The sequence below is a fragment of the Microcaecilia unicolor genome, chromosome 13 (assembly GCF_901765095.1).
Source record: "Microcaecilia unicolor chromosome 13, aMicUni1.1, whole genome shotgun sequence".
Taxonomy (NCBI): domain Eukaryota; kingdom Metazoa; phylum Chordata; class Amphibia; order Gymnophiona; family Siphonopidae; genus Microcaecilia; species Microcaecilia unicolor.
The window spans coordinates 25,743,019-25,765,476 of NC_044043.1; the positions used below are offsets into that span (position 1 = coordinate 25,743,019).

A 22,458-nucleotide genomic window follows, 5' to 3' on the forward strand; every position below is an offset into this window, starting at 1 on the left:
TTGCAGGCTCAATGTGGCGTTCGCCAATTCCAGTATGAACAAATACAGTAATGTTGTAGTAGAATAAGGTTCGTGTGTACAGACACATTAGGGAATCATAGAGAGGAAGAGTTATGTCCATTACGAGCTTTAGTTTCGTTGTGTTGCCAACAGGCATTTAAGTTGGGTCGGTAGGGTATGCCTTTTTGAACAGGTTAGTTTTTAATGATTTCCTGAAGTTTAGGTGATCATAAGGTGGTAATGCGTTCTGTAGTTCTGTGCTTATGTAGGAAAAGCTGGATGCATAGGTTGATTTGTATTTGAGTCCTTTGCAGCTTGGGTAGTGGAGATTTAGGTATGTTCGCGTTGATCCTGTTGTGTTTCTGGTTGGTAGGTCTATGAAATCTGTCATGTATCCCGGGGCTTCGCCGTAGATAATTTTATGAACTGGAGTGCAGATTTTGAAAGCAATACGTTCTTTGATTGGGAGCCAGTGCAGTTTTTCTCGGAGGGGATTGGCGCTTTTGAATCGCATTTTTCCAAATATAAGCCTGAATGCCGTGTTTTGAGCGTTCTGAAGTTTATAATTTGTTCTTTGCATCCCACATAAATTCTGTTGCAGTAGTCTACATGGCTTAGTACCATTGATTGTATCAAGTTGCGAAATGTTTCCCTCGGGAAGAATGGTTTCACATTGAGTGGAACATTTTTTGTTGTTGTAGGTTTCAATTGGTTCTCTAGTGTGAGGTTATGGTCAATTGTAACACCAAGAATTTTCAGGCCGTCTGAGATAGGGAGGGTGTTTATGTTTGTGGGTTTGTTCGTATTGTATTGGGATGAGAGGATGAGAGTGTGTTTTTCTGTGTTGAGTTTTAGTTGAAATGCGTTTGCCCATGATTCCATGATATTCAAGCTGAGCTTGGTGATTTCTGTCAGATCACATTTGTAAGGAATGTATATTGTGACATCGTCTGCATAGATGAAAGGGTCAAGGCCTTGGTTGGATAAGGATTTGGCTAGTAAGGTCATCAGGTTGAAAAGGATCGGTGATTGTGGTGATCCTTGAGGTGGTGATATGTTTGAGCTTGATTTCACTTGATATGTTCTGGTGGTTAGGAAACCCTCGATCCAACTAAGTATGTGTCCGCCAATCCCGAAGTAATCTAGGAGTCTTAGTAGTATTTTATGGTTTACCATGTCGAATGCACTGGACATGTCGAATTGGAGGAGAAGTATGCTTTTTGCCTTTTGCTATTTCCTGCTTGAATTTGGCTAGGAGGGTAATTAGTTCTATTTCAGTGCTATGGAGGGGGCAAAATCCTGATTGTGATTCATGTAATATTGTAAATTTGTTTATATAATCAGTAAGTGTTTGGTTACCATGCTTTCCACCAATTTGACCACCAGTGGGATTGATGCTACTGGGGGGTAGTTAGTGATTTCGTTTGATTTTGTTCTTGGGATCTTTTGGTATTGGGGTGAGTAGGATGTTGCCATTTTCCTTAGGGAAGGGACCTTGTTGAAGCATGTAGTTTAAGTGGGATGTAAGCTCTGCTATGAAGTGGTGGGATGGGGTAGTTTATGGCGCACTGACTTATTGCTTTCATGTTTTAATGTATTTATTATAATTATTTTTGTTATGAATTAGTTTCTCTGTTCTCTGGTATATATCATTCAGTGTAAAAAATGTAACGAAGGATGCTATATTGGAGAAACAGGCCAGATGCTTAAGACAAGATTCAATTTACATAGACATCACATGAACAATACTGGTGCCAGTAGGGCTCCCACCCCTGTTGGTCAGCATTTTACAGGACCAGGACACTGTACCAGTGATTTCACAGTGAGAATCCTGAAAGGTAACTTTAAAACCATACAAGAACTTAAGACCTTTGAAGTCAGAATGATTGAATATTTTAACACCCAACAGAAAGGACTTAACAAGGATCTGGGGTTCCTAGCCCATTATAAACCATAAAGCTGTATTTCTCTGTTGATCACCCTCCCCTCACCTATCCACACCTATCCTGTTAGAATATCAATGATATGCTTTGATGTCCCTATGCATACCTCCTACCCACCCCCATCCTCCCACCCTGTCAGACTGTCATAGTAATGATTGAATGTTTTCACTTATATACACTGTCAGCTAGCACATTTGCTTATTTCCGATCTGACGAAGAAGGGCAACCTTCGAAAGCTAATCAAGAAATGTATTAAGTTATGTCCAATAAAAAAGGTATCATCTTATTTTCTTTTCCATGTTTTATTTTGTTTGATTTCTATTGATAACCTTAAGAGTGGACTAACACGGCTACCACACTCCTCTGTTCAAACACAATGAAGGCGTTTTTACAGTTTTCTGATTCTGTTTTCATTCATATTTGCTCTCCAAATTAAATCCACTATATAAAAGAGCTTTAGAACAGTACATTGTAAAAAGGGAGTCTGCATTCTCATATCCTTAATACTTTAATTTCATCTGCCCCTTTTTTTAAACATCCTCGCTTTTGGAACTGACATCAGACACACACAGTTCACTTCGATTATGTTTATTTCACTCATCTTAGGCACTTTCGTTTCTTCATAGCTATCAATATTATTTACTGTCTGCACATCTTTAGATGCACTTGAATATTTCCTCTCTTCCTCCTCCGTTACACTTACAAATTTGTCTTGCAGTAAATACACTGTCATTTTTTCATGCACCATGTGTACATTATTTAATAATTTTGAAGTTGGTCTTTTGTTGATTCAGTTTACATATTTATTTTTCTATTTTTATGCATGGATATTTACATTTGTATTATGCAAATTGATATCATTTTAACTTTTTATGTGTTTTTAAACATTTGATTTTTGATTCTGTGACACAGGTTTATTTATATTTTTAATGTTTCATGTTTAGAACCTTTGACACAGGTGGTTTCACCAAAGCACAGCCCGTGTCTGGTTTGATTAATAAAATACTGAGTTGATGCCCCCACATTTGAAAGCTCCTTGTACTTTTTTAGTTTAATTTCTGGGCAACCGCTTATTTCTTTCTGATTATTCACTGTGTTTTACATCTGTCTTTTTGTTTCCAGATTCTAGACTCTGAGCTGTTTGAGTTGATGCAGCAGAATGGAGACTACACACACTTCTACTTCTGTTACCGCTGGTTTCTGCTAGATTTTAAAAGGGGTAAATACATGCAATTACTGAATTAACACTTTATCTAGTAAATAGTATCTCCGCTGTCTACATAAAAACTAAAGATCACAAGGAAAATGATATTTGTACGAAAATTCCTTGGAAAACCCGTTGATGATATTAAACTCAGACCAACAGCGCCTGAGCCTCCCTAACCTGAATCCTACCTCTGCTGAAATGTCTTCAAATTATTTATGTTTGGGACTAAGCCAGTTCTTGCTTGAGCTATATAGAAATGTTTAGGCACCCATGGGGTCCTTTCACTTAGGTGCGCTAATGGATTAGAGTGCGTTAAGTAGCATGCAGCCAATGGGCTGCACGGCATTTAGTGTGTGATAAATACGTTAGTGCATCTTAATAAAAAGACCCCTTTGTGTTTTGATGAATTTCTAGGTGAGCACAACCTCTACATGGTACAAAATTAAAGATCACAAATTTTAATGCATAATTACTCTTTGCAGTTTGCTTGCTTGTTTGTTTATTTATGGCATTTGTACCCTGCATTATACCAAACAAGTTCAGGTTCAATGTGAAAAGTCCAAGGAGAATCCACATATGTGGAGAACTCAAAAGGTCCCATGGAGTAACTCAAAAAGAGAAGAAAAGTGGGAACAGGAAACCACGGATTCCAGAAACTGGAGCACACAATATCTTGCTTAAAACTAAGTTTATTAATAAAATCAAAAACGACTCAACACAACGCTGTGTTTCGGCCGGAGGGCCTGCATCAGGAGTCTGTGTGCAAGTTCGGATTAAAAAACATCACAGGATAAAATCATGAAACCGCAATAGGAATCAACTCTCTTAATTCAGAAATATTCTTAGGTTTCCTTGCCTGTTTGAGATCTCCCCATAGGACTAAACTTTCATCTTTCTTTTCCTGTAGGTGCTTCGTCGCTGATTTAGATGTATGCTTCAGATTGTTTTCTTGATAAAAATATTCATTTTCCTCTTGTCACTGACTGACTAGCCTCTAAGATAAGGGATTAGCCTAGTGGTTAGTGCAGCAGCCTGGGGAACTGGGTTCAATTCCCACTGCAGCTCCTTGCAACTCTGGGCACATCATAAGTACCTGAATATAAACCGCTTTGATTGTAACCACAGAAAAGGCCAATTCCTTTTCCTTCTACCAGTACAATATTTGATGTGCAACCCAACAGCATAATAGATTCACCCGTCCTTAATGGTTGGTCAGGTGCTCTTTACCAGGGTTGTAGCCAGCAGCCCATTTTGGGGAGGGGAGGCAGAGGTAGACTGGGGGGCCATGCATTTCCTCTTCTCCTTTGCTGGTGGGGATGCTGGCACCAAAGAGATCTAGTGCCCAAGCCCCGCTTGGGGCTACCTCAGCAGCAAGGAAGTCGGCAGCATGCTTTCTAGCCGTCGATGTCAGCGTTTCTTGCATATGCTCAGTTTTGCCCATATGTGACAAATGCCGGCGGTGGCTGGAAAGCTAAGGCAGCACCAGGTGAGGGGATGGTGTTCAGGCAGCAGATGTCTTCAGCTGACAGAGCTAGGGCATTCCCATCAGTCATTCAAAGGTGCTGCAGTTTTGGAAAGGGCTAAAGTGGGGAGGCCCAGGCCCTCAAGTCCCCCCGTGGTTACGTCATTGCTCTTTATCCTTTTTCTCAAAATGTATTGTGCGCTTGTGGCTGCACAGGTCAGTTTTTAGCACATCAGTCCAAAGCACTTTGTTCCAGAAACTTTAAGGCTTATTCAGGTTTTCTTTTGCTTACGAGGCCTCAACAAAATATTTAATTAAATCTAGGAGCCAGCCCCAACACTTGGGAGCCAGTGGCTGAGAGCTTTCTTGCTTCTTCTCCCTCCATCATCCCAGTGTTCTCCCCAGTCGATAACACCCTCATCCTCCCCGTCTCATCTGCCCGCAACCTCAGAGTCATCTTTTACTCCTCCCTCTCCTTCTCTGCGCATATCCAGCAGATAGCCAAGACCTGTCGCTTCTTTCTCTATAACATTAGCAAAATTCGCCCTTTCCTCTCTGAGCATACCACCCGAACCCTCATCCACTCTCTCATTACCTCTTGCCTTGACTACTGCAATCTACTCCTCACTGGCCTCCCACTTAGCCATCTATCCCCCTTTCAGTCCGTTCAGAACTCTGCTGCCGGTCTTATCTTCCGCCTAGACCGATATGCTCATATCACCCCTCTCCTCAAGTCACTTCACTGGCTTCCGATCAGGTACCGCATACAGTTCAAGCTTCTCCTACTAACCTACAAATGCACTCAATCAGCAGCCCCTCACTTCCTGAAAGTAGAGATAGTCATGGCAGTGCATTCCAGAGTGTGAGGGGCTTGCTTGCGGGTATCACATCGTGTAATGTCTTTTGGAGAGGATGTGGTTAGTGGTAGTCCTTGGCAGTGTGTATCTTGGTATCTGTTGTGAAGTCAATTTTTTTCCAGATAGACAGTATGTGCAGTATGCTCCCTCTTTTTGTCCAGGATTACGAGATTTGGTGTATGAACAAATGGCTTACATACCCAGGGACAGATTTGGGATGAGGGGGAAACCTTTTACAGACTTTCAAGAAGACTATGGATTAATTCCTCAAGTTAGGTAAATTAAGGATTATATTCAACATAAGGCTTGAGGTGAACTTAGTTTAAAGGAAACATGTATTTAGCTTTGTTATTGCATACCACCCCCCTACTGGAGCCGGTTGTTAAATTTTTTACAATTTTGCGATCCGGTTGTTAATTCAGTGCGAGCCGGCTCTCCTCCCTCCCGCTTGCCCGCCCGCTACACGGTCCCCTACACCTGAAGAAGGCAACTGGTTGTCCAATGGATGCTTTGGGGCAGGCAGGAAAGATCCCCAGTCTTGCCTGCCCACTGCCGGCGCTGACCCTCCCCTGCTGCCGGATCGCTCTTTAAAAATGGCCACTGAGACTTCTGCTGAAGTGTTGGAGAGCGATCTGGCAGCGCCACGGGAGAGTCAGCGCTGGCAGCGGGCAGGAAAGACTGGGGATCTTTCCTGCCTGCCCCGAAGCATCCACTGGACAACCTGGGTTGGGGAGGGGAGGGGGAGAGGAGGGTTGCTGCTGGACATGGGTGGATAGAGGGGAGGGCAGGGGGAGAGGAGGGTTGCTGCTGGGCATGGGTGGATGGGGGGAGGGGAGGATTGCTGGACATGGGTGGAGGGAGGGGAGGGTTGCTGGACATGGGTGGAGGGAGGGGATGGCAGGGGGGAGAGGAGGGTTGCTGGATATGGGTGGATGGTGGGGAGGGCAGGGGAGAGAAGGGTTGCTGGACATGGGTGGATGGAGGGGAGGGCAGGGGGGAGAGGAGGGTTGCTGGACATGGGGGGAGAAGAGGGTTGCTGGATATGGGTGGATGGCGGGGAGGGCAGGGGGGAGAGGAGGGCTGCTGGATATGGGTGGATGGTGGGGAGGGCAGGGGGAGAGGAGGGTTGCTGGATATGGGTGGATGGAGGGGAGGGCAGGGGGGAGAAGAGGGTTGCTGGATGTGGGTGGATGGAGGGGAGGGCAGGGGGGAGAGGAGGGCTGCTGGATATGGGTGGATGGAGGGGCGGGCAGGGGGGAGAGGAGGGTTGCTGGATATGGGTGGATAGAGGGGAGGGCAGGGGGGAGAGGAGGGTTGCTGGACATGGGTGGAGGGAAGGGAGGGGAGAGGACAGGGGGGAGAGGAGGGTTGCTGGACATGGATATGGGGGAGAGGAGGGTTGGTGGACATGGGAGGAGGGAGGGGAGGGAAGAGAGAGGAAGGAGATGAGAGGAGAAAAACTGCACATGGATGAAGAAAATAGGCAGAAGCTGGATCGACTGGACAGTCAAGTCTGTAGAGGACCCAGCTTTTACTTACGGATGTAGGGCAAGAAATGAAGAAGAAAGGCGGAAAGGAAGCCCTGGAAACGGAGTTAAGAGGACAGATAGCAGCAGAATCGGATACTGGGCCAGCATGATCAGAAAAACAGTCACCAGACAACAAAGGTAGAAAAGATCATTTTATTTTCATTATAGTGTTTGGAATATGTTCACTTTGAGAATCAGGTGCTCAACATTAAAAGTTTATATTTATTTACTTATTTATGGCATTTTATCCCACATTAAACATGAATTAGATTGGAACCTGGGATCATAAAATATTTTTTTTCCTGGAGTAATGCATTGCCCCTCCCCCCGGCTCTCTCCCCAGATATAGCCAGCTCTGCAATTTGGGGGGGGGGGGGCGCAGAGGTGGACCGGGGAGAGAGCCTGAAGACCTAAGAAGGGCAGTTCTTTAACTAGGTGTCGCTTGCACACATACATGTGCCAAAAACTAGGACTTATGTGCACTAGTGTATAAGTGCTAAAGTGCGCAGATTCAAAGTAGGAACATGTGGGAGGCACATGGGCATCTCTTCCACTTGCATATATGCACTTTAAAGCTCGGGTTATGCTAGTTTTCTATAATGGCATTATAGAAATCATGTTCCCTGTGCGACATCAGAGACCCTCACAGGCTTTAGTAATAACTTTAAAAAAATATTGAAGTAGCAGTGAATCAGCTGAAAGGGTGTCCAAACTTTATTATTTTCAAATCTGATTTTAAAAAACTGCAAATAGTAATTGTGCATTACAGCTTGTAGTTTCTGTTCATTTGGGCATTTATTGAAACATACGATTTGAAATTCTCAACAGAATTAGGATTACATGACATCGTAACCCAAGGAAGCTGAAAACTAAAATAAAAAAGGTATTGTGTTAATTTAAATCTCTCTCTGATCTAATATAAATTCTTCAAAAACTTGAAAACTGGGAGTTCAGAAATGCTTGAACTTTAAGAACCAGTGCCTCAAAACTGCAGGAAGCAACATAAATCACAAGAGAAGTGCTTAAGTCCTGTTTAAAAGCAAGCATCATTCCTCCCCGATCCCCTATCTTTCTGGAAAACTGGTGGAGAAAAACATTATCAATCAGCAGCTGCCAAGTCTTGGTTGGCATCCAGAACATCTGATGACGATGATGGTAATGTAGCTGCTTCAAAGCGGATTACAAAAAGTGTCCCCTTGTCTTTGTAATTTTGGAATAAGTAAAAAATCAATTTACTTCTACATCACTCAGGATTTTGTAGACCTCAATCCCCTCATTCGTCTGTTTTCCCAGCTGAAAAACCCTAACCTCTTTAGCCTTTCCTCATACGAGAGGAGTTCCATCCCCTTTATCATTCTGGTCTCTCTTCTTTGAACATTTTCTAATTCCACTATATCTTTTTTGAGATACGGTGACCAGAACTGAACACAAGACTCCAGGTGCAGACACACTATGGAAAGATACAAAGGCATTATATTATTTTCGGTCTTATTCACCATCCCTTTACTAATAATTCCTAGCTGCCTGTTTATTTTTTTGGACACCACCACACACTGAGCAGAAGATTTCAGCATATCTACATCAGGTAACTATGATTTGGATTATTTTCTCCAGTGTGCATCACCTTGCATTTGACCACATTAAATTTTATCTGCCATTTCGTTGCCCAGTTTTCCAATTTCCTAAGGTCTTCCTGCAATATTTCACAGTCCGCGGACGTTTTAACAACCTTGAATAGTTGTGTATCATCTGCAAATTTGATCACCTCACTCGTCGTTCTGATGTCCTTATCATTGATAAGTGCTGCACTCTCCTCCATTGAGAGAAATGACCATTTAACCCTACCCTCTGTTTTCGATCCAATAACCAATTCCTAATCCACACCAGAACCTTGCCTATCCTTGCGTAATACCGGCAAACAGTGATGGACGGTTAACTTTAGCCCAGAATGTTTGCCAGTTAAAACTCTGATTACAAAACAAAATTTTTTTCCCAGTCTTTTTCCACTTTTGTACAAGGGTTAGGTAAATATTCATGTAATATTTTGTAAATTGTTGAGGAATGTCAAGTCAGATGCAAAGGGACTTTGAAAAAAAGATTGCGTTGGAGGCCAAAACACATAGTAAAATTTTTTTAGGTATATTAAAAGCAGGAAGCCGGCAAAAGAATCAGTTGGACCGCTAGATGACCGAGTAAAAGGGGCGATCGGACGACAAAGCCTTAGCGGAGAGATTAAATGAATTCTTTGCTTTGGTTTTCACCGAGGAAGATTTGGGTGGGTTACCGGTGCCAGAAATGGTATTCGAAGCTGACGAGTCGGAGAAACTTAATGAATTCTCTGTTTACGCTTTCCAAAAATACTAGGACTAGTATGCGATGAAGCTACAATGTAGTAAATTTAAAACGTGTAATTAAACTCTGGAATTCGTTGCCAGAGAATGTGGTAAAGGCGGTTAGCTTAGCAGAATTTTAAAAAGGTTTGGACGACTTCCTAAAGTAAAAGTGGACTTGGGGAAAATCCACTATTTCTGGGATAAGCAGTATAAAATGTTTTGTACTTTTTTGGGATCTTGCCAGGTATTTGTGATCTAGATTGGCCACTGTTGGAAACAGGATGCTGGGCTTGATGGGCTTTTGGTCTTTCCCAGTATGGCAATACTTATGTACTTACGAGGCTTTCTTGTTGCCAGAGCACATAATGTGACAAAAGAGAAATCCAAGGGGGTTTGAGAGGCTGAAGTAACCTTATGGTTATTTAGCAAGCAATTTTTTTAAATTGAAGCCATTATACAGATTGGTGCATAGGTAAACCAAAAAGATGTTTCAAATTTTGAATAGATAAAACCTCATTATTGGAGATGATTTGAGATACTGACCAAATACCACATTCATGCCACACTGGCCAGCAATTTTTAACATCTTTGTGAGTGATATTGAGGATATTGTGGAAGGACTGCCTGGTCTGGATAGCATGACTAGTGAAGCTTGAAGAATGGTCTAGAAATTGACAACTAAGATTTAATGCACTGCAAAAATTCAAGGCAACGATGGTGAAGTGTTTCTGTGCACAAAAGACGAGCGGGACTTGGGAATGATTGTGTCTGATGACCTTAAGGTCTCCAAACAGGTAGAAAAGGCAGTGGTCAAAGCCAGAAGGATGCTTGAGTGCATAGAGTGATAATGCCCTTGTATAAGTCTCTGCTGAGGCCCCAATTCTAGAGACTGCACCTTCAAAAAGATGGAGTCAATCCAGAGGGTGGCTACAAAATTGGTCAATGGTGTCTTTCATAAAGCTTAGGGGGACAGACCTATAGACCTCGATATAAGTACATAAGTAGTGCCATACTGGGAAAGACCAAAGGTCCATCTAGCCCAGCATCCTGTCACCGACAGTGGCCAATCCAGGTCAAGGGCACCTGGCACGCTCCCCAAACGTAAAAACATACCAGACAAGTTATACCTAAAAATGCGGAATTTTTCCAAGTCCATTTAATAGCGGTCTATGGACTTGTCCTTTAGGAATCTATCTAACCCCTTTTTAAACTCCGTCAAGCTAACCGCCCGTACCACGTTCTGTGGCAACGAATTCCAGAGTCTAATTACACGTTGGGTGAAGAAAAATTTTCTCCGATTCGTTTTAAATTTACCACACTGTAGCTTCAACTCATGCCCTCTAGTCCTAGTATTTTTGGATAGCGTGAACAGTCGCTTCACATCCACCTGATCCATTCCACTCATTATTTTATACACTTCTATCATATCTCCCCTCAGCCGTCTCTTCTCCAAGCTGAAAAGCCCTAGCCTTCTCAGCCTCTCTTCATAGGAAAGTCGTCCCATCCCCACTATCATTTTCGTCGCCCTTCGCTGTACCTTTTCCAATTCTACTATATCTTTTTTGAGATACGGAGACCAGTACTGAACACAATACTCCAGGTGCGGTCGCACCATGGAGCGATACAACGGCATTATAACATCCGCACACCTGGACTCCATACCCTTCCTAATAACACCCAACATTCTATTCGCTTTCCTAGCCGCAGCAGCACACTGAGCAGAAGGTTTCAGCGTATCATCGACGACGACACCCAGATCCCTTTCTTGATCCGTAACTCCTAACGCGGAACCTTGCAAGACGTAGCTATAATTCGGGTTCCTCTTACCCACATGCATCACTTTGCACTTGTCAACATTGAACTTCATCTGCCACTTGCACGCCCATTCTCCCAGTCTCGCAAGGTCCTCCTGTAATCGTTCACATTCCTCCTGCGACTTGACGACCCTGAATAATTTTGTGTCATCGGCGAATTTAATTACCTCACTAGTTATTCCCATCTCTAGGTCATTTATAAATACATTAAAAAGCAACGGACCCAGCACAGACCCCTGCGGGACCCCACTAACTACCCTCCTCCACTGAGAATACTGGCCACGCAATCCTACTCTCTGCTTCCTATCTTTCAACCAGTTCTTAATCCATAATAATACCCTACCTCCGATTCCATGACTCTGCAATTTCTTCAGGAGTCTTTCGTGCGGCACTTTGTCAAACGCCTTCTGAAAATCCAGATATACAATATCAACCGGCTCCCCATTGTCCACATGTTTGCTTACCCCCTCAAAAAATGCATTAGATTGGTGAGGCAAGACTTCCCTTCACTAAATCCGTGCTGACTTTGTCTCATCAGTCCATGTTTTTGTATATGCTCTGCAATTTTATTCTTAATAATAGCCTCCACCATCTTGCCCGGCACCGACGTCAGACTCACCGGTCTATAATTTCCCGGATCTCCTCTGGAACCCTTCTTAAAAATCGGAGTAACATTGGCTACCCTCCAGTCTTCCGGTACTACACTCGATTTTAGGGACAGATTGCATATTTCTAACAGTAGCTCCGCAAGTTCATTTTTTAGTTCTATTAATACTCTGGGATGAATACCATCAGGTCCCGGTGATTTACTACTCTTCAGCTTGCTGAACTGACCCATTACATCCTCCAAGGTTACAGAGAATTTGTTTAGTTTCTCCGACTCCCCCGCTTCAAATATTCTTTCCGGCACCGGTGTCCCCCCCAAATCCTCCTCGGTGAAGACCGAAGCAAAGAATTCATTTAATTTCTCCGCTACGGCTTTGTCCTCCTTGATCGCCCCTTTAACACCATTTTCGTCCAGCGGCCCAACCGACTCTTTGGCCGGTTTCCTGCTTTTAATGTATCTAAAAAAATTTTTACTATGTATTTTTGCTTCCAACGCTAATTTCTTCTCAAAGTCCTTTTTTGCCCTCCTTATCTCCGCTTTGCATTTGGCTTGGCATTCCTTATGATCTATCCTGTTACTTTCAGTTGGTTCTCTTCTCCACTTTCTGAAGGATTGTTTTTTGGCTCTAATGATTTCCTTTATCTTACTGTTTATGGATTATCATGCTTTATTATGCTTCATCATTATCTGCCTTACAATATTTGCTTGTTAAACTACTATTTTATTTATTTATTTATTTATTTATTGCATTTGTATCCCACATTTTCCCACCTCTTTGCAGGCTCAATGTGGCTTATAATACATCATGAAAAGTGGAAATAAGAAGAGAAAGGACATTTGGTATTACAGAAGGATTTTGGGTTACATGACAATGAAAGAAACATGATTGTGATATAACAGAAAAACATTATAAGACAGTTCAGGATACATGTGGGGAATTCACATGTGTTGATCTTTGTGATATGTCTTGTTAAAGAGATGGGTCTTCAGTAGTTTGCGGAAGTTGGTTAGTTCATAGATAATTTTTAGGTTGCGCTGCAGCGCGTTCCATATTTGTGTGCTCATATAGGAAAAGGTTGATGCATGCGTTAATTTGTATTGTAGACCTTTGCAGTTGGGGAAATGAAGATTAAGGAATGTGCGAGATGATTTTTTAGCATTCCTGGGTGGTAAGTCTATCAGGTCTGACATGTAGGCTGGGGCATCGCCATGGATGATTTTGTGAACTAGAGTACATATTTTGAACGTGATGCGTTCTTTGAGTGGGAGCCAGTGTAGCTTCTCACATAGGGGTTTTGCACTTTCATATTTTGATTTTCCGAATATGAGTCTGGCTGCAGTATTCTGGGCTGTCTGGAGTTTTTTGAGTATTTGTTCCTTGCAGCCAGCGTAGAGTGAGTTGCAATAGTCTAGATGACTGAGTACCAATGATTGTACCAGATTGCGGAAGATGGTCCTTGGGAAGAATGGTCGTACTCTTTTTTTTTAATTTCCACGTTGAGTGGAACATCTTGTTGGTTGTGTTTTTCGCGTGACTCTCAAGTGTTAGGTGCCGATCTATGGTAACTTCAAGAATTTTTAGGGTGTCCGAAATTGGCAAATTTAATTTTGGTGTGTTGATGGTGATAAATTTGTTCGTGTTGTGTTGAGAGGTAAGTATTAGGCATTGGGTTTTTTCTGCATTAAGTTTCAGCTGAAATGCATCTGCCCAGGAATGCATGATATGTAGACTTTGGTTGATGTTGTTGGAAATTTCTTTTAGATCTTGTTTAAATGGGATGTAGATCGTTACATCATCAGCGTATATGTATGGGTTGAGGTTTTGGTTTGATAGTAGTTTGGCAAAGGGTATCATCATTAGGTTGAATAATGTCGGTGAGAGGGGGGATCCCTGTGGAACTCCGCATTAAGGTGTCCATGTGGTTGATGTGATCGAATTTGATGTCACTTGATATGAGCGTGTGGTTAGGAACCCCTTAAACCAATTGAGAACGTTGCCTCCAATACCGAAGTATTCGAGGATGTGTAATAGAATTCCATGATCAACCATGTTGAAGGCGCTGGACATGTCGAATTGTAGAAGTAGTACGTTCTTGCCGGTTGCAATCATTTGTTTGAATTTAGTCATGAGCGTAACTAGTACTGTTTCAGTACTGTGATTAGAACGAAATCCTGACTGGGAGTCGTGTAGTATAGAGAACTTATTTAAATAGTCTGTGAGTTGTTTGGTCACCATCCCTTCTGTTATTTTGGTTATTAAGGGAGTGAATGCTACTGGCCTATAGTTGGTTAGTTCATTAGCATTTTTCTTTGCATCTTTGGGTATGGGGGTGAGTAGAATGTTTCCTTTCTCCTTTGGGAAGAGTCCATTCTGTAGCATAAAGTTCACGTGGTTCGTTAGGTTTGTTATAAATTGTCGAGGGGCCGATTTCATAAGGTTGTTTGGGCATATGTCTAGTTTGCAATGCGATTTGGTGAATCTTTTAAGCGTTTGGGAGATGAGATCCTCCGATAGTATCTCGAATTCGGTCCAAGTTCTGTCTGCTGGGTATGCTCCAGGTTCTGAGTCTAGTACAGCGTATTTGATGGGGCTGACAGGTATTTTAAGTCGCAATTGTACGATTTTCTCCTTGAAGTACTTAGCGAGGTTGTCGGCTCCTGGTGTGTCTTTACTGTTGTTTGTGACTGGTGTGGTGTCTAGTAGTTTGTTCACGAGTTGGAAGAGTTTGTGTGTGTCTTTGTAGTTTGGTCCAATTTCAGTTTTGTAATATAGTCTTTTAGTTTGTCTTATGGTATATTTATATTTTCTTCGAAGTTGTTTCCAAGCGTTAAGTATTGGATCGTCTTTCTTTTTATTCCACTTCCGTTCTAATCTTCTAACTTGTGTTTTGATTTTTTTCAGTTCTTCGTTGAACCATGGTATTGAGTTCTTTCTGTGTGAGGTTTGAGTTGGGGCAATATTGTCTAGTATTGATTTGCATCTATTATCCCATTCTAAGAGGAATTGGGTTGTGTCTGCTTTTATTGTCCATCCGTTGTGGTAGATCTGTTGCCAGAATATAACCCAGTCTATTTTTCCTCTCGTGGTGTAGGTTTTTCGTGTTTGTTTGTTAGGTGATTCTTTCGTTCTCCATTGGAGGGAGATGTATGCTTTATAGTGGTCTGACCATGGTGTAGGTGTCAATTTAGTATCTGTTAATATAAGGTTTGAGTCATGATCGAATTTGTGTGTGATGATGTCTAATGTGTGTCCTTTAATGTGAGTTGGTTGCGTGTTTGGTTCGTGAAGTTCCCACAGTTGTAGGAACTCTTTGCATTCTTGGGTGCTTGTTGTGGTGAGGTCTTCAAGGTGCAGGTTGATATCTCCTATTATGATGAGGTTTGAGGCAGAGACACAGGTGTTCGAGATAAAGTCCATGAAGTGTGTTTGGGAGTCTTGCCAGTTGCCTGGTGGTCTGTAAAGTATGACTGCGTTAAGGTGTTCCTGCAGTTTTGGGTGATTGATTCTTATCGAGGCAATTTCGAGTTGCGGCAGAATGGATTCAACTGTGGTTGTGATAGTGAATTCAGATTTGTATATTATGGCTATTCCTCCTCCTCTTTTTCCATTTCTTGTCCAATGGGTAATTTTGTATCCTGGTGGGCATAAGTTTCAGTGATGAATAGGAGGTCAAGATTATCTGTAGTGATCCAGTCTGTGATAGTCTCTGTTTTATTTACTACTGATCTGGCTTTTACGTATCCTATTTGGATTGAATGATAGGGTTCGGTTCGGAACACAGATATGTTGATTTTTATTTGTTGCCTGTTTTCTTGGTATCTGGTTTTGTTGTGTCTTTTCTTCCCTTTCTGTTGGTTATTTCCGTATGTATTTGTTTTTCCTTTTGGTTGGTGGTTGTTCTTTTGGTCTGGTGAGCTGTGGTTGTGTTGTCTGTGGGTTCATGTTTTATCATTACTATATATATATGATACCCAAGACCCTTCTGTTATACTAAATGTATATTTTCTTACATACTTCCACTATTCATGATGTATTGTAAGCCACATTGAGCCTGCAAAAAGGTGGGAAAATGTGGGATACAAATGCAATAAATAAATAAATAAATGTATACTCTGGAAGAAAAGCGGAAGAGAGGGGATATAGCCCTGGGATCAGTAGCATGGAATGTTGCTACTATTTGTGACCTGGATTGGCCAAGATGGACCTTTGTTCTGACCTAGTATAGTTTTTCTTTCATATGATATGATAGAGATGTTAAAATATCTCTGTGGCACCAATGTACAGGAGGTGAGCCTTTTTCAAATGAAGGAAAAATGAAGGCGTAGCATGAAGTTAAGAAGTTATAGGCTTTGGAGTAATCTTTAAGAAATACTTTTTTATGGAAAGGGTGCATGGAATAGCCTCCCGGTGGAGGTGATGGAAACAGACTGTGTCTGAATTCAAGAAAGTGTGGAACAGGCACGGGGGATCTCTTAGGGAATGGATGAGCTGTCTTGTTATCAAAGCGGAAAATTAAGCACTTAAGATAAGGTTTGCCATTAAACAGTGTTGAGCAACCTGTGCATTTTTCAAAAGTGTTACTGAAGATAGAACTTTGAGACACATTAATGTTCACATCTGAATTTTTCAAACGGATATCTGGGCTCCCCAAACCACACTTTTAGGTTTTTACATAATTGGTCTGACCTTATTTCTAACAGAAATACAGAAGAACAAAAGAACCTCACAGAGATAATAACACTAGGGAGACAATGAAGGTGATTCAATAAAACAATGAATGCTGTACTGGTCTCGAAGATTTATTGGTCAACAATGACGACTCAGCACGGCCATGTTTCAGCCCACTGGCCTGTCTCAGGAGTCTATGCATAAAAACATTTAAAATAGTTAACTACTAAAGTAAAAATAATATAATAATTTATGAGTTATTATACCTACAGGATCTTTGGTCTTTCCCAGTATGGCAATACTTATGTACTTATTTATGTACTATAAGTATTGCCATACTGGGAAAGACCAAATATCCTGTAGGTATAATAACTCATAAATAATTCCTATAGGAAAAGCAACTCCCAACAGATTATTATTTACGCCAGGGTCCGATGATGCAGAACTCTGCCCAAGCAAATATTCTGGATTCTTGTCTAGGGGTACTTAGGACCTTGCTTTTGGCACCTAGCCAAATTTGCCGTTATAGAGAAGTGGAACCAAAGCCAAAACTGATATATATTAGATTTATTATAGATAAGAAGATGTACAAATGTAGAATCACTCTGTAGCAAGGTTTAGCAAAATACAAAAATAGAACTTGCTGGTAAACATAAAAACAGAACTATATTGCTACTGAATAGAAATTATACAGAATGCTTCTTTCTGGACTACAGTACTAGGTAATTACAGAAACCTGATTTTTATTACTGAAACTGATACTTCTTATGCAAAATACGATTGTTAGCAGCTTTATCTCCTGACCACAAGTTATGACGTAACCAATCTTTCTTAGATAAACACCAATCACTAATCCAAGACTATAGAAAGTAAACCACAGTATTTCACCACACTGTCTCTCAAGGCAGCCTCTCGATGAGAATGGGGGTGGATTTCTTCTTAGACTCAAGCTGCCTCCACAGCGAGTCAGTCTCAGACTTAGTGCAGGGTCTCTCTCTGCAGAAAGCAGGTCTCAGTCACTCCGTGCCATCCTTCAGGGCTGGTAAAGCTGAGCCAATGAGTGTTTTCACCAGATATGCAGTTCACAGGTGTTTCAGGTCTTCTCCCTTCTCTTGTCAGTCCAAACTCTCTGATGGTCTCTGACTGACTTTCTTCTGTTCCCGCTTTCTTAGTCACCATCAGGTGACATCAGGGACCCAGTCTTCTTCTTGTCCAGCTCACTGCATGGGCAAGAAGAGTCCTTTGTTTTGTGACCTTGAAAACACAAAACTTTCTGGTCTGCATTCAGCCTTTCTCCCCTTTCTCTGCTTCTCAGGGTGATAACAGGGTGGTTGTAACACAGAATCCCACAAGCTGAAAACTGGATCTTGCTGACACAGAGATGTTCAGGTCAGAGGTTGTAGCAGCCATCTTATTTGTAACAGGATGCATTAGGCTTGTATGAACCAAGACCAGCTCAGGTGAGATCACAGCCCATCAAGCCCAGCATCCTGTTTCCAACAGTAGCCAATCCAGATCACAAATACCTGGCAAGATCCCCAAAAAGTACAAAACATTTTATACTGCTTATCCCAGAAATAGTGGATTTTCCCCAAGTCCATTTAATAACGGTCTATGGACGTTTCCTTTAGGAAGCTGTCCAAACTTTTAAACTCCTCTAAGCTAACCGCCTTTACCACATTCTCTGGCAACGAATTCCAGAGTTTAATTACACGTTGAGTGAAGAAAAATTTTCTCCGATTTGTTTTAAATTTACTACATTGTAGCTTCATCGCATGCCCCTATTTTTAGAAAGTGTGAACAGAAACTTCACATCTACCCGTTCAACTCCACTCATTATTTTATAGACCTCAGCCGCCTTTTCTCCAAGCTGAAGAGCCCTAGCCGCTTCAACCTTTCCTCATAGGAAAGTCGTCCCATCCCCTTTATCATTTTTGTTGCCCTTCTCTGCACCTTTTCTAATTCCACTATATCTTTTTTGAGATACGGCGATCAGAATTGAACACAATATTCGAGGTGCAGTCGCACCATGGAGCGATACAAAGGCATTATAACATTCTCATTTTTGTTTTCCATTCCTTTCCTAATAATACCTAACATTCTACTTGCTTTCTTAGCCGCAGCAGCACACTGAGCAGAAGGTTTCAACGTATCATCAACGACGACGACACCTAGATCCCTTTCTTGGTCTGTGACAACATTGACCATATAAATAACATGATATAAAAATGTATAAATTGGATAAAACAGTATGTACAATGATACAGTAAAAACATGATATTTAACTAACATTTATATATTTTTCAACTCGATCAATATTGAAATTACACTCCATGTACTTTTGTTTGTAGATAAAATTTGACATACTTGTGACGTACAACTGATACAGATAGACGTAGCCACACAACATAAGAAGGTACATCAATGTTTTTAATTCTGGGCATTCTGTTCATTATTATACCATTATGCTGTTCTGTTTATAATGACGACAGTATTGCAAATTTAATTATGGCTTTGCTCAAAAAGTCAATCATCAAGTTTTTACTGTGTCATTGTACATATTGTTTTATCCGGTATATGTTTTTATATCATTTTGTTATTTATATGCTCAATGTTATCTAACTCTTTTACTTCTTTATGTACTATATTATTTTTACTTTAGCAGTTTTTATGCCAGTGGGCTGAAACACAGCTGTGTCAAGTCGTCGTCGTTGGCCAATAAATCTTGTAGACCAGTACAGCATCATTGTTTTATTGAGTACTTTATTTCTAACCCAGAAGTGGCATTATGTCCTAGGTTTTTAAAATTTTTTACCCCAAATCCCTTACCATCTTTCGAAGTTACACCAGTGTTTTGGTAATTTTTTTTTTCTTTCAGAGCTTCTATATGAGGATGTATTTGCTGTGTGGGAGGTGATCTGGGCAGCGCGACACATCTCCTCAGCGCACTTTGTCCTCTTCATTGCCTTAGCGCTGGTGGAAGTATACCGAGAGATTATACGCGACAATAACATGGACTTCACGGACATCATCAAATTCTTTAATGGTAAGAGACATATACTCAAAAGAAAGTCAACAAAGCAGTGTCTTGAGAATACCAGTGCCACACACCTTCTAGACCAGGGCTTCCCAAACCTGTTCTGCTGTCCCCATAGCCAATCAGGTTTTCAGAAGACCCACAATAAAAATGCGCACTGATCACCTGACCATTTACTACTACTACTACTAAACATTCCTATACCGCTACTAGATTTACGCAGCGCTGTACAAATGAGCACGAAGAGACAGTCCCTGCTCAACAGAGCTTACAATCTAAATTGGACAGACGAACAGACAGCTAGGGGTGAGGAAATTGCAGTGGTGGGGGTGATAAGTGAGGGTATTGAGTAAGAGAGTCATGGTTAGGAGTCGAAAGCAGTAGCAAAGAGGTGGGCTTTAAGCCTGGATTTGAAGACAGCCAGAGACTGAGCCTGACCTACCGGCTCAGGGAGTCTATTCCAGGCATAGGGAGCAGCGAGATAGAAGGAACGGAGCCTGGAGTTAGCAGTGGGGGAGAAGGGGGATGACAGGAGATATTTACCCAGCGAACGGAGTTCACGGGGAGGAGTGTAGGGAGAGATGAGAGCGGAAAGGTATTGAGGAGCTGCGGAGTGGATTCACTTGTAGGTCAATAGGACTATGGGGGCACCAGGACAAGTGTTGGAAGCCTGGGAATCTAGATCTTGCTCTTTAATTTTGATAGCTCAAGCTCATCAGAAATAGGCTTTGTTTTGCCCCCATTGCATCTATGAACTTGTAAATCCAGTTTCTTAAAGCAAAGCAAGAATTACAAATCCACAGTTACAACTGGACAAACCCAGCACTGGTTCATAACTTTTGAACTTGCAAGTTTTTCATATAGTTCAACAGTGAATCTGCACATTCCTGATAGGGTAGAGGGAGAGAAAGTCATGCAATGAGCATTTTGCAGAATGCCATGCCACACATCTGCAGTTGTTCATGGTGCATCAATGAAGCCCACTGTTCAGCACAATAGAATTTCTTATGGTCTCTGGATTCTTTTTTTTTTCTCTCTCTCTCTCCTCTGTTCAAATCCAGAGATGGCCGAACACCACGATGCCCAGCTCATCCTGCGGATAGCCAGGGAGCTAGTCTCCAAAGTGCAGATGCTGATTGACAATAAGTGATCCAGCTGTGTCAGCTTGGAAAGGAGTATGCTTGCTTGCACCCTGTGGATGAAACATTTTCTTGAACAGTCACTTCGAAGCGATGTTTTCTTAAGACATTTTCCATGTAATGTAGTAAATATTCTCATGATTTGTAAGACTTTTAAGAGAGAAAAAATATCCTTGAATTTTCCACCAGGGCATGAGGTTATGTGTTGGATGATCCCTTCCTCTGTTCTCTGACTTGCTGGCACTGTACCTACTCTTTGCAGTTGTCTGTGTGTGGATATCTGTGTGAGATAGAGAAGGCTGTGGCTTACCTGAAGTTACATTTTCATGTGTGAGGGACCTAAAAACTTAAGACCACCTATTTTTCAATGTTTACTGGAAAACTCTCCAAATTTTCCAAGCTTGATCCATTAGGAGTCAAAAACCTAAAGCTGAATAACATGATCTCCGTCTGAAGAGGGGCACAGCACGTGCATTGCCCCAGCCAATCCATCAGCCCTGTAGCACTACCCTACTGTTGTTTGACTCCCCTTCTTATAAATGTTGCTTAATCTAACTCCCCATTAAAGTGCTGAATTCATATCTTTTCTCCATAACGCATCTCTCTTGAGTGTTACAACACCTGTTTGGATTTGTTAATAAAATTCCAAGTGATCACATCTCCCATTTAGTATTTATTAGATCTGGGTTTTCTTTAGCTATGAATCTGCCTCTTAGTTGCAAGGTATTCAAAAAGAAGGTGCTGAAGTGGGCTGTTGTCCATGAGAGATGCAAGTGTTAAATAATAACCAGTCAAAATATGACAGTCACCTAAACAAGGAAGACAATGAAAATAGGGTATCCCAATAGTGATTTTACAATAGAGACCATAGTAGACCAGGGGGCTCATTTTCAAAGCACTTAGAAATGCTTAGAAAGCACTGTCAAATGCTGAGCAAGATGTACAAAACAACAGTTTGAAGTGTCAATATGCAAAGGTCAGAAACCTAAGAAATAAGATGAGAGAGTTAGAATATATTGTAGTAAATGAAAAATTAGATGTAATATGCATCTGTGAGACCTGGTGGAAGTACATAAGAACATAAGCACCGCCATGTTCCATCAAGGGTCCATCGAGCCCAGCATCCTGTCTCCGACAGTGGCCAATCCAGGCCTCAAGAGCCCTGCAAAAAACCCAAAACAAAACAAAAATTTAAATTAATAATGTTCAATGGACTTTTCCTTCAGGAATCTGTCCAAACCCCCTTTAAACTCAGCAAGGCCAGCTGCTGTCACTACATTCTCCAGCAACGAGTTCCAGAGTAAAGAAAAACTTTCTCTTATCTGTTTTAAATCTACCACATTCTAGCTTCATCTTATGTCCCCTGGCTCTATTATTGTTAGAAAGTGTAAACAAACGCTTCATGTCTGTCTGCTCCATTCCACTCATTATCTTGTAGACTTCTATCATATCACCCCTCAGCCGCCTCTTCTCCAAGCTGAAGAGCCCTAACTGTCTTAGCCTTTCCTCATAGGGAAGTCCTCCCATCCCTTTTACCATTTTCGTCGCCCTTCTCTGCACCTTCTCCAATGCCTTTATATCTTTTTTTGAGGTGCAGCGACCAGAACTGAACACAATACTCAAGATGTGGCCTCACCATGGCATAACAGCATTATAACATTCTCGTGTTTGTTTTCCATCCCTTTCCTAATAATACTCAACATTCTGTGGGCTTTCTTAGCCACCACAGCACACTGAGCAGACATTTTCAACTCCCAGATCCCTTTCTAGGTCTGTAACTCCTAACGCGGAACCTTGCATGACATAGCTGTAATTCGGGTTCCTCTCTCCCACTTTGCATCACTTTGCACTTGTCAACGTT

General features: G+C 41.7%; 1 protein-coding gene across 4 annotated transcripts in view; it reads left to right on the top strand.

The window, feature by feature from the left end:
• Positions 1 to 21,496, top strand: part of SGSM2 (small G protein signaling modulator 2) — a 551,979-nt gene extending 530,483 nt beyond the window's left edge. For 2 of the 4 annotated variants that reach the window (XM_030185727.1, XM_030185730.1), the window contains 3 exons: positions 3,066 to 3,162; positions 19,300 to 19,467; positions 20,520 to 21,495. In XM_030185727.1, the coding sequence (XP_030041587.1) occupies positions 3,066 to 3,162; positions 19,300 to 19,467; positions 20,520 to 20,608 (354 nt within the window). In that variant the 3' untranslated portion in view covers positions 20,609 to 21,495. Of the gene's footprint in view, positions 1 to 3,065; positions 3,163 to 19,299; positions 19,468 to 20,519 lie in introns of all 4 variants that reach the window. The other 2 variants (XM_030185728.1, XM_030185729.1) reach the window with 2 other exon arrangements.
• The last annotated feature ends 962 nt before the right edge of the window (positions 21,497 to 22,458 follow it).